The sequence below is a fragment of the Arvicanthis niloticus genome, chromosome 6, assembly GCF_011762505.2.
Source record: "Arvicanthis niloticus isolate mArvNil1 chromosome 6, mArvNil1.pat.X, whole genome shotgun sequence".
Classification (NCBI taxonomy): Eukaryota; Metazoa; Chordata; class Mammalia; order Rodentia; family Muridae; genus Arvicanthis; species Arvicanthis niloticus.
Window position 1 is genome coordinate 37,802,570 of NC_047663.1, and position 13,085 is coordinate 37,815,654.

General features: G+C 38.1%; 1 protein-coding gene across 9 annotated transcripts in view; it reads right to left on the reverse strand.

The window, feature by feature from the left end:
- The window catches only part of Acaca (acetyl-CoA carboxylase alpha), a 264,876-nt gene that overhangs the window by 149,376 nt on the left and 102,415 nt on the right, over positions 1 to 13,085 (reverse strand). For all 9 annotated transcript variants that reach the window (XR_013111129.1, XM_076936129.1, XM_076936128.1 and 6 more), the window contains 5 exons: positions 10,379 to 10,588; positions 6,983 to 7,153; positions 5,051 to 5,212; positions 4,583 to 4,746; positions 1,401 to 1,551 (listed from right to left, as the gene is read on the reverse strand). Coding sequence is in view for 8 of the 9 variants with exons in the window: in XM_076936129.1 (XP_076792244.1) it covers positions 1,401 to 1,551; positions 4,583 to 4,746; positions 5,051 to 5,212; positions 6,983 to 7,153; positions 10,379 to 10,588 (858 nt within the window). In the remaining variant the exon portion in view is untranslated. The remainder of the gene's footprint in view (positions 1 to 1,400; positions 1,552 to 4,582; positions 4,747 to 5,050; positions 5,213 to 6,982; positions 7,154 to 10,378; positions 10,589 to 13,085) is intronic.

The window sequence follows — 13,085 nt, forward strand, 5'->3', positions numbered from 1 at the left end:
ACGAAGAAGTTATTCAAGAGGAAATAAAGCCAATTGTTCTAGTTCTAACTCATTCTCTCTCTCTCTCTCTCTCTCTCTCTCTCTCTCTCTCTCTCTCTCTCTCTCTCCCTTCCTTCCCCCCTCTTTCTCTCTCTCTCTTTCTCTCTCTCTTTCTTTCTTTCCCTTCCTCCCTCCCTCCCTCCCTCCCTCCCTTCCTTCCTTCCTTCCTTCCTTCCTTCCTTCAATTCATTATTGGTAGTGGACAAACACATAAAAATATCTGTAGTAAAACTGACAATGTGAAATATTACAGTTTTAGAATAGCTATTTTAACTGTATAGTTAGCTCATCGAGGTGTATAAACTTTGGGTCTCATTAACTGTCACATGAAGTAATTTTTCATTGCAAGGTTTTTGATGAGAAACATAAATATTTTAAAAAGAAAGAACAATAAACAAAAAAACTGTACATTTACCTTAAGAATTTGAAAAGATTTTTAAAAATAAATTTCCTTTTACTCACTGTAAAATTTTCATTGAGCAAATCAAACTAGCTCCAAAACAGACTTTTATGAGAAAAAAGGAGTCTAAAGTACAAAGATTTAACAAGTGATAATTTATTTAAAAAACAAAATAGAACCAGGTAGTAGTGGTACACATCTTTGATCCTAGCACTTGGGAAGCAGAGGCAGGAGTTCAAGGCCAACCTGGTGTGCAATGTGGGTTCCAGGACAATCTGGGCTACACAAAGCAACTGTGTCTTAAAGAGTAAAAACCCCAATGCCAGCGTGCTGGCCTGAGTTTGATTCCCAGGACCCACAGAGTAGAGATAGAGAGAACTGACCCTGGAAGTTGTCCTTGGACATCCACATGTACTGCGGCATGTGCCTCATAAGAAAATAAAAAACCAAAATACAATAAAAATGCCTTTTAAAAAAGAAAGAAAACATAGTGTTATGTAGTCAAAATGTTGACCTTTAGACTTAGATGAATCAAGTAATTTAACCAAATTTATAAAAGAAAGTGGAGCCAGCAGGATAGCTCAGAAGGGTAAGGGCACTTGACCCCAGCCTGAGTTCAATCCCTGAAATCTATATTGTAGGGAAACTGACTCCCACAAATTGTTCTCTGACACCCACATGTGCTTGCCCCTCTCTACAAAGACTGTGTAGTAAAGACATAAGAGCTCTCTTTTGGCTTGTGAATGATAGATGGATGAGCATTCTAGCAAAACAAACTACATCCCAGGCCTGGAACCAGAACTTATAAAGTGCTAAAACCAATCTGAATCCTAGATTTTTCCAGGTAATAAGGATCCATTTACATTAAAATCAAATCTTATCTGATGACAAGACCTGATAGTGACAGAATCCTATAAAAGCCAGTCCCAAAAGCCATGTAAGCAAGAGGAAAAGCACACACCTGCACTTTCTCTGCAATCAGTCTGTCTAGCCAGCCAGTGTCGATTCTGTTCAGCTGAAAGCTTTCTGTCTCCAACAGTTTGATGAGGTATTCCACTGTAGTTCGAAAGTCACCCCGAATAGACAGCTCCTTCAGTGCCACCACCATATTTCTAGGGGAAGAACAGAAAATATTGTTACAGCAACAAATATTTTGATGTTTCTCAATCATTTGAAAGAATTGTTTCATTCTTTTTGAGTCTTAGCAGAAGGACAGATAGTTCCAAGGACAGATGAGGGTACAGACGTAAGTCTGCTCATTTTCACATACTCCAGATAGGAGAGCTTCCAAGAAGTCAGGAAACAAAAGTTTTGATTGATAATACCATAAGAACACTGACAAACGGCAAACAATTTGCTATAAAGAATACAGACAGACCCACTTTTTTATTTTCTTCTATTCATTTATTGCTGACTAGCTAGAACCAGAGTGGCACTTATTCTCTACACCCTAACATCTTATTTTATCAATTTATATATAAGTTCTATGTAACAAAACAAACTCAAAAGGTATTTAATTTAGTAAATTTTTCCCTAAATTGCCCTGCAAAAAAAAAGCAGCAGACTGGAGTTGTCTGACACAGCTGCATGCTTCTGCAATGCCCTTCTACAAACCCAATGTAATCATACTTGCTCACTTCATAATATAGAAATTGCTTGTCTTTTTTTCCTCTGGATTATAGTACCATGAAGACACAGACTCTATTTGGTCTTTACTGTACTGTTAGGTCCAGCATGATGGTATCTGTTGAGTGTGGTAAATTTATGACCGACTGAAGAGAAGGAAGAACAAAGCAAACAGACCAAAAAGAGAATACGTGCTATATTCAGGAAAGAGTGCTGCTAAAACAGGGCTTGCAAACAGTGAGAGGCAAATATATGAACTATATGCTTACAGTTCTGGGGATAGTAGTACCAACATAGATGTGTTGCTGTTTTTATGGTATTTATATTATGAGAAACAGTGTTGGATGTATAGGCTAAGACTATTACAGAGAGTAAGATCTAATAGCCAACCAAAGAGTACAGATTAGATGCCACAAAGAAAGCTCTGAGCTGAAAGAAGAATTTCTGGCACAGTATCAGAAAGAAAATATATTGCAGAGACTATTTTAATATGCTAAAAGGTGACCTAGTTTGTTTTCTCCTATAGAGAAATATACAGAGCAGACCAAAAGAAAGTAGTGAGAATTCTGACCAAGGCTTTGGACATATCCTGTAGAATAAATACAATGGTCTGCTTAATCAAGACTGAAACAAAAATGCCAATAGAGGCCAGCCTGGAAACATAAATGAGACAGAGAAAGTAAAGGGGGACTGTCTAAAATACTCAATTCATGTCCCAGGTAAATGAAGCAGCCACATGAAACTTCTACAAGCTGGCTTAACAGGTTAAGGCATCTGCTGCCAAGTCTAATTACCAAAGTTCAATAGCCAGAATCCACACAGTGAAAAAACTGACTCTTACAGGCTGTGAACACACACCACCACCACCACCACCACCACCACCACCACATCAGATTATTAAAGCAATATAATGCACTGAGAGGCAACTTTATATATTTTTTTTCTGATAGCACTACTATAATTTTGAAATTTTTCACATACAGTCTTGAATAAGTGTAAAGAAATATAAAATACAAAACAATCAGACTTCATCACTTTTGGAAACATTTTTAGTCCTAAGAACTGGACTGGAGTAATGGCCCAGCAGTTAAGAGCATTAGCCGCTCTTGCAAAGGACCAGGGTTGAGTTGTCAGCACCTACATGGTAGCTCACAACAATTTATAACTCTAGTTCAGTGGATCTGACTCCCTCTTGTGACCTCTGTAGACACCACTGTGCATGTGACTACATACATATGTGCAGGGAAAACATTCATACACCTAAAATTAAAAAAAGAAAAATCTAACAACAATAATAACAACAAAATCTCTTAACAATATTAACAAACACTAGTTCTGTGTACAGTTAGTTCAAAGGTGAAGGGAATACTATTAAATCGGTGGCATACACAACACACCATTAAAGCTTTAATTGATACAGAAAAAGAAGTTTGGAAGTAGCTCAGTAGCAAAGTATGCATAAAGTCCTGTGTTCAATCTCTAGCACCACAAAGAAAAGCAGAAAGGAAGGAAGAGAGGCAGGAGACAGAAGAGGAAAAGAGGAGGAGGGAAAGCAGGGAAGGAAGGCAGAGAAAGATGAACTAATTTTGGATCTAGGACAGATATTTTAAAACATATACTAATCAAAATTACTTCCTAAAGCCCAATTTTTATGCAAGGAAAACTGCTGATAATTTTATATTTATAATTAACAGAATATTAATATTTAACATGCCATTTATAATTATGCAAACTGTTGCATTGCATGCTTTGGGATAATTACTCTCTTTTCATAAATCAAGTAAGATTTTATTATTTTAGATGTCAGGACACCATGGTGATGGTGGTCAATAACACTGTATTTCTGAAAATGCTAGGACAGCATACTTTAAAAGATTATCTCCAGAAATAAAAAATGGTAAGATTATGAGGTGATTAAAATGCCAAAAACCCTGATTCCATAAGGCATGAGTATATCAAAGCAGCATGGGGTATACCATTAAATACAAAGATACACACATATATATGTATGTGTACATACATACATACATACATACCTTTATACATACACATATAAATTTTACTGGTCAAATTAGGAAATTTAATGAGTGTGAGTTGTTCACAGCTATATAGTGAGGCCCTGGGTGAACTCACAGGACCTAAGAAGTGCTTTATATTATCTACAATTTATCTGATACCAAATTCATGGTTAAGAATCTACCTCTCCAGTAATATTACCATTACTGTAAAAACAAAAACAAATCCAACATTAAAGCAACACTTTAACAAAAACCACTTTCAACAAAACAAAACAAAAACAAAAAGCAAAAACCTTGCAAAGACTCAGAAACAAACAAACAAATCTGCCAAGCAGTACAGAACAGAACACAACATGAATTCAGGTACAACTAAGACACATTTCTTCAAACAAGTTCTCCATAACAGTAGTTACACAGCAGATGAAGAATGGTCAATACTTTCACTGAGGATTAGCCCAATTTTATTAAACAAGATGCAATAAAATGCCATTATACTCACGAAATAGCTTCTTCTCTGTTTTCTCCCCAGGAAAAGCAGTGACCAAACTGAGAATCAGCAAATTCATGAAGGCCCCCAGCAGCGGCAACACTAAAATAACCCCAAACGTTCTTATTGCTGCGAAAATTAAGTTCCTGAACTGTTCCAGAGCTGGGCTTAAACCCCTGTTAGAGGATGAAGAACAAAAGAGACTATATTTAGTGGCAGGAGAAGAACACTGATACTTGATGTTCAGGCTCTGGGTTCATTAAGCACAGCTGACCCAAAACCATACAATCCAAGGCCCACAGCCACAACCCACGGATGCTCACTGAGTGACCTAAGTGAAATTAAATGGCCAATGCAGCAACCATCATGTATCTGCTCTACAAATTTCTATAAATTTCCCTCTCAAAACCCAGTCCAAGACGTCAAAAGCATGTCTTCAGACACCTGTCTTAACACTAAACCTTTTAAGTAAAGGGTTACCTCATCTGGGTTTTCACTGGTGATCCGAGCAGCAATCACATGGCCCCTTGGGCAAGGAACATGAGCAGAATTTTCAAAATCAATGGGAGCATCCCCCCAAGGAGATACCCCATACATCATACGAATATCCTTGATCCTAAATAGAGGGATCCCCATGGCAATCTGAAAGGTAATAAAACATATGTCATTTTTCACAGTCCTGTTCCTTAACAGAGGGAAGCTATCAAAATACCTAAGAGTCTTTGCATATTTTGAAATTACTACTAAAGCCTTCTCCTTTTGTAATCTGCATTCCACAACTACCTAAGTTACATAAAATAGAACACAATGCTAAGGGTTATTTGTTAGGATCATTCCCTTTCCTAAAATGTCCCCAAATTCCTAATGCACCAGACATTTTCCTCTACTATCATTTCTCCATGGGGAGATGAGAATAAAATTATCTAAAAATAAAAAAAATCAAAAAGTTCAAATAGGTAAAAACCCTTAACAACATTATAGTAGTCTCTCATTCTGCAAGCCACTGAAAAGAGTAAATAAACCTTTAGACCTTTACTTGGGTGGCTGCTCCTCCAAAGGGAGGACAAGAAAACTAACCAAGGAGAGATATAATCACCAGGCATTAAAAACACCATAATGAAACCTTGTTTGTTCTGAGACAGGGTCTTGCTTCATAGTCCTAGGTGGCCTAGAACTTGCTATCACAGAGATCTATCTGTCTCTGTCTCTTGAGTGCTGGAATTAAAAGTATGTGCCAGTACCCCTGGAAAAGCCTGTTATTTTATAAAATTAATATGCCCTAATAAGAGCCAGTGAGATAGTTCAACAAAGTCACTCATTGCCAAGGCAAATAACCTGAATTTAATCTCCAGAATCCATGGTGAAAGGAGAGAACCAACTCCCAAAAGTTGTCCTCTACCTTCCAAACACATACTGTGGAATGCACATCCATACACATAAATGTTTAAAAAAAAGAAAAAAAAAAAAGTAAAGAAACCCACAAAACTCTTTTTAGTGGGAACCTGCAAGATATTCTTATTATAAGCAAAAACTAGGTCCTATCAGATTATCAGCTACATATTTTGCCATGTACTCACAGTCCAAGTTACTCAGAAGCCTGAGTTAAGAGTACTGCTTGAGATTAACTGATTAATTTCAATACTAAATTTAGCATCAATATGGTCCCTCCAGAGAGCAGGGGCCACCAGGTGGTCTAAGAGGAATGGACCAGCCCAGATTGGAAATAAAGCAAATAAAATAATATCAAATCTTATCATTCGCTTCTACTAGTTACCATACTATTTGTTTCCCAGGCTGGAAGAAGATGATAGAATTAACAGCTACCACTTCATACATTATTTTTACAATGTGTGCTACTACAGTTTACCCCATCCGGAGTTGTTTCAATAAATAGACTAGAATTGGAAATGGGGGCTAATACCAAAGTTATGGAGCTTTAATTAAATAGTTAAAGCAAATTGTTCTTTAAATTTTTTATTAATTAAAAAAGTATGTGCATAAATGTTTTGCCTACATGTCTGTGCAACATGTGCAGTGACTGAAGAAGCCAGAAGAGGGCATAAGAATTCCTGATACAGGAATTCCTGAAACAGGAATTACAGACTATTGTGCACCAAGTAGGTACTGGGAATCAATCTGTGATCTCTGGAAGAGCAGCCAATACTCTTAACCAAAGAGTCATCTCTCCAGCCCTAAAGCAGACTGATTTTAAAGTTTCTTCTCAAAACAGTTTATTGACTGTGTTTATATGGAAGATGCAGTACTATTGTTTAGTTGGAATAACATCAGAAAACTAACCCATACCACATAACCCATATTTATGATAAATGAAGATAGGTAAGGCTCTTGCTTATTTGTACTTTTCTTGAAATTCCCTAAGCTGTAACTTGAGTCTAGGTCAGGATGACTCACCTGGAGCTGTGCTGCAGGAAGATTGACATCAGCCACCATCTCTGTACAAGGATGTTCAACCTGTAGCCGAGGGTTCAGTTCCAAAAAGTAGAAGCTTCCATCCTGGCTGTACAAGTATTCCACAGTCCCAGCACTCACATAACCAACCATTTTGGCAAGTTTCACGGCACACTTAAAGGAAGATAAGAGATTGTGAGTCTACCACTTGTTCAGCCATTGTGTCACTCAATGTAACTACATACAGCTAGATGTCAACTACCCGGTGCTTAGATAAGCTGCCCAAAATTCTGACCTACATTCAAGAAAATCATATCCACTCTGATTACTATATAATGCCCTGAGATAACAAACTCAGTGACAAAGTGGGAGAAAAGAGTATTTTCACATCAGATCACAAGGAGTCTCCCATTAGATCAAAAGGCATAGAGGCAAAACAAAGATGGTAGCAAACGCTTCATTGACTCCTAGTTTCCAGGATTCCCGATATGTTCATGTTCTTAGAAACATTGCTACCAGCTAGAGATTGGGTTTTCTAATCTCTCACGTAGCTAGAGACTAATCTCTTGTAGGGACCATGTCTTCACCAACAGGATTCGAGCACTGGTGAGATGTATAACATATAAATCGATTTTAACTATGTAGGTGAGAACATGTAGTTCAGAATGGCAAATCAAAATAGGGTCACTGTACTTTTTGGATCTTTTTATTATATATAGCAATTTAACATGTATCCTAACCAGAATGGTCATTGCAACTGCAGATGGAATGATTCCATTTTGAAAATTAACATCTGTGATGCTAGTTTAGCAATAAGGTAGAGGTTAACAAGGAAACATACTGCAGATGGGAAATCTGGGAGGTGAGCTCCTTGTTACAGAAGGACACATTTAAGAGATTATTTCCTACAAAATGAAATGTTTGTTCCATATTAACTAAGTATGAAAAAAATGATAAGGACTATGGCTGTAGTTTAGTGGATAGAGTGCTTGCCTACTATGCCCAAGTCTCTGGGTTCGATCCCTAGCACCACATAACCCAGGTGTTAGTGACACATACCTTGAGAGCAGTGAAGGTAAGATAGGAGGATCAGAAGTTCAAAACTATCCTCAGCTACATACAGAATTTGAGCCCAGTTTAAGATACATAAAACTTTTCATCTAAAAGTAATTACTATACCTGATTATTCCAACTTGAAGCTGAGTATAAGTAAACAGCTCAGAAGGTTACTAAATAACCGAATTACATTTCTGAACAGCCCATAAGCCTGGCCTTCAAAATATGTGACTAAAGTCTGAAGTAATATTCGTAATTCCCTCACCAGTGGGAATTAGGCTATGAAACTTCTTCCAAAGGAGACAGTCTGAAAAACCATATTACAGAAACTGAATAGGGAAGAACTTCACCCAGAATCAATTCAGGTGTCTTATAGGACAATGGCAAAGGAGCTAACTTCCTATGAGCAGCCAGGTCTAACTGAGAAAGTACTCGCCTATGTAACAGGGAGATCACAAGTTCTGCATAGAAAGCTGTTAGCTTCTGTGGGCCAATGATTGCTGTGTATCCTACACTTTTCCAAATAGGAATTCTCCTGTTTTCATTCTACTACTGCATAACAGGTATACAACTAAGAAGAAACAGAAAAACTCTTTTAGATCACTGGTCCATGAACAAAAAGCAAAGTACTTCACCTACAGATCTTTAGAAACCTAGAGACCCTTGATCTGAGATGTGTATCTTGTAGTAAGTACTAGGTGACTGTGGTTACTTCAGTCTGTTTTTCTTAGAGAAAACCATGTGTGTTCTCAGCCTGAGCTAGCAAACAAGAAATGGATAGCAAGAAGAGACTGAGGCACAGGTTACTCCAGGCCCTCCAACATTTTTCTTCATCTTTTGAGGGAAGAATTTCTCAAATTTCAGCTGGCACATGGTCATCCAGCTAGTGACTCTAATTCATAACAATTCTTGTTCTGAGTTATGATGAAATGGTATGCAGAGGAATGTGAGAAGTGTCTTCTTGTATGACTTATGTATCATACCCCTGCTAAAATGGAACATAATCTTGCAGTATGCTTCATTATCAAAATTCTGATACCACACAAGGTCAAAGGTTAGCAAAGCTTTTCGGTGACTGACCAAATAGTAATCATTTTCAACTTTGTGAACTATAGTCTCTGTCATTGCTACTTAGCTATTCACTGTTGCAATAAAACAGTCAAATATAAAATATAAATTATACAGCATAGTTGTGTTCCACTAAAATTTTATTTACAAAATAAATAGCAGGCTGGATTTGGCCTATGAGCTATAGTTTGTTAAACCCGACTTAGAAAAAGGATGAACAATAAACCAAGGTCTCTGGTACAAGCCTATATCTGAACTAGAATGAAAGAGATCATTAGAAAGTTACACCTCACTTAAACCACTGTATCTGAGGAATTCCTATCACAAGAGGTGAGGAGTGAAAATAAGAAATAGAAAATATTTCTAGGACAGAATATAGTTTAATTTGTTTAAAACTCAGAATGATGAAAACTGAATCATTAATGACATGGAAAGTAAGCCATTGTGATGGTTTGTATATGCTTGGCCCAGGGAGTGGCACTATTGGGAGGTGTGGCCTTCTTGGAGTAGGTGTGTCACTGTGGGCATGGGCTTAAGACCCTCATCCTAGCTGCCTGGAAGTCAGTCTTCCACTAGCAGCCTTCAGAGGAAGATGCAGAACTCTCAGCTCCTCCTGCACCATGCCTGCCTGGATGCTGCCATGCTCCCGCCTTCATGATAATGGACTGAACCTCTGAAATGGTAAGCCAGCCACAATTAAATGTTGTCCTTTGTAAAACTTGCCTTGGTCATGGTGTCTGTTCACAGCAGTAAAACCCTAACTAAGATAGCCATTCTTCCAGAAAAAAACAAAAGTATGTTCACTTCACTAAGTACAACTATTGCCAAGGCATAATTCATGACAAAGAAATTCTTTATACAAAAGTATGAAACACCTAAGCTCACAGAAACCTAGAAGGCATTGTAAGCAGATAATGAATTTGAATAAATCAGCTAAAGATAACTTCTTTTTAGACAAGGCTTCACTATGTAACACAGGCTAGCCTAGAACTCTCCATCTCCCAACCTCAGCCTCCCAAGGGCTGGAATCCTAAGTGAGTCACCACCTCAGGATTCTTTTATTATTTTTTTTAAGTATTAACTATATTTAGACTTTGGTAAGTTTCCTGACAATTTTCCTAGAAGCACAACAACATAAGACAATTCTACAGGAAAAGAAAAAAATCTTATCCATTATCCAGAATCACTGCTTGCATTTCTTCCATTCCCATAATAGTATTTGAGCTGAGTGAGTCTGTGTAGGAAAACAACAATAAAAGCATTTAATAGACACACCTGTTCCATGTGTTCAAATACTGCTGGTGTAGCAATAGCAGCAGGAGCTTCTTCAATGATCTTCTGATGCCTGCGCTGTACAGAGCAGTCACGGCCAAACAAAGAAATAGCATTGCCGTACTGATCTGCCAGAATCTGGACCTCCAGATGACGAGATTGTTTTGCTAGTCTCATTACAAATATAGGTGATCCAGGGACTTCAGCTTGAACCTGTGTTAGAAAAGGAAACAAGATTCTTAAGTAGTAAGGATTTTTTTTTTTTTTTTGATAATAAAATGTTGCTTTGATTTCAATAAGCAGATGCCTAAAAGTGTCAGGGACTACGTTGACAGTGGGAATACAGAACAGAAGTATAGTCCATGCCTTTGTCTATCTTTAATGTGCTGCATTCTTAGTTATATCACCCATATTAATTAATTAATGAAAATGAAAACATAAAACACCCAGTATGTTAAAAGGGCAAACAAAATACTTGAAAACACACACATAAACAAAATCCCACCATAGGGCAAAAATACTGCCATCTACTCAAGACAATCACATGTAGACTTTGTTCCTAACTAGTTGCTTTCCTAATTTACATTACATCACATATGATGGTGCTGAAGTCAAGTCTTCCAGCTTGAGTTCTAAAAAACACTGTTAGTGGGCACAAAAATCTTAAATTACCAATTAACTTTTGTTAGTATTTCAAAGATATCTCAATGTTTTCTAGTTTCTAGAATGTCTACTGAGATTTCAACTATTGCTCATCCTTCTTCCTTCTTCTTCTCCTCCTCCTCTTCCTCCTTTTTTCCTTCTCCTTCCTCTTTTTCCTCTTCCTCCTCCACCCCCCCCCCCCGGCTTGCCTAGAACTCACTGAGATCCATCTGCTTCTGTGTCCCTAGTGCAGGACTGAAGCTTTGTGTCATCATGTCTGTTAACTGTTAATCTTCTTAGCCTTTTGCAAGAAATCTTTTTGTTCCAATAGCTTTCAGATTGTATGTAAGGGTCTCTCTGTCTTTTTCTTTTCTTTTTCGTGTGTGTGTGTGTGTGTGTGTGTGTGTGTGTGTGTGTGATATGTTGGGGGAGGCAGACAGCAGATTTATTAATAGCTTAGATGTGGTTTTTGTTGTATTCACCATGCTTGAGACTCAACAGGTTTTTTATTTGTGCTTGGCAGCTTTTATTAGTTTGAAAAAATTCTTGGACATTATCTCTTCAGATGCAGCCTTCTGCTCCATTATTTCTTCGACTATTGTTGTTTCATTCTCTTCCTCATGTGTGAGTCTTAAAGTGCACGATGCTAGAGACCATCACCGTATCCCATGTCCGTATACTCTAGCTTTTTTACTCCAGTTTGCTATCTACATATGCTACTTCAAAACTCTGAGGCCTGCTGAAAATGTTAACCTTTCACTTGCTCCTGATGCCCAACTGCACAGTTCTCCTGTTTCTTGCACTCATGGGAATGTCACCTGGTGGCTCAGGTGCTCTCTTTCTCAAGTCTGGTGAGTAGTGCTGACTGTTGTCTGTTAAGTGTAGACAGCCTCAATAGCATGTGCTCGTTTCTGTTGATGTGGTGTCTTGTTCTCCAATGGGCTTTTCAGTATGGTACACAGCACAGACCAAGCTTCTTCAATACAATGTCCTTAGAGAGTTAGGGCAAAAGCTGCATGTCCTCTTGAAGTCTAGGCTCCAATATATGTACGTCACTTTGGTCAACTAACAGTGGTCTAAGCAAACCACAGAAATGGCGATAATTCAAAAAGTGAGGAAAAAGATATGCCACCTCTTCATGGGAAGGAAGGCAAAGTCACATTGCAAAGGGTGTACATACAGGAATGGGAGGAGTTATTGTGGCCATGTCTGCAAACAATGTACTATGGTCCACCCTGAGGCCACAATAATTGACATACCTCCCACATGCAAGTTAGACTCACCCCCTCCCAAGACCCCCAAAGTCTCATCCAATCAGGTCATCAGGCTTGACCTTCACTGCTTTCATGACTCATGTCCAGAAACAAGAGTCCCCTTCGGTTCAGCTCCTCAGTCACATGCTCTTCATCCAAAGACCTGAGAACTAAAAAGACAAGTTATCTGCCCCAAACCCCAACACTTAATGATGAGATTGAAGAATTGAGGGAGATACTTGTTCAAATGGAAAGAATTGGAGATACTCAGTGATTGCTGGTTTCACAGCAGTCTTAAAATCCAAATAAGGTATATGTTGTTGGTTTCCCTCACTCAAAGAGCAGAAATTTATTTATTTAAAAAAAAATTTTAGGGATTCTATGTGTATGGATGTTTTGCTTGCATTTATGTCTATGTACCACATGTGTGCCTAGTGTTTGAGAAGGGCAACTAGGGGAATCAGATCTGCTGAGACTGGCTGTGAGCTACCACATTAGTGCTGGGAATCAAAGTCAGGCCCTCTGGAAAAGCAGTCAGTGCTCTTAACTGCTGAATCATTCTCCAGCCCCTTTTGCTTAATGTCTCAAGTAGCCAGACTGGGTTAAAAGTCAGTATGTATCTGAGGTTGACAAAGAAATCCTGATCTTCCTTTGCTTCCTTGTGTGCTGAAATTATAGGCATATACAACCATGTACAGTTTATGTGATGCTGGAAATCAAACCTGGGCCCTCATGCATGCTAAAACAAGCATGTTACCAACTGAGGTACCTCATCTTTTATAGTTACATTCAGCATTAATACATTTTGTTTTGAG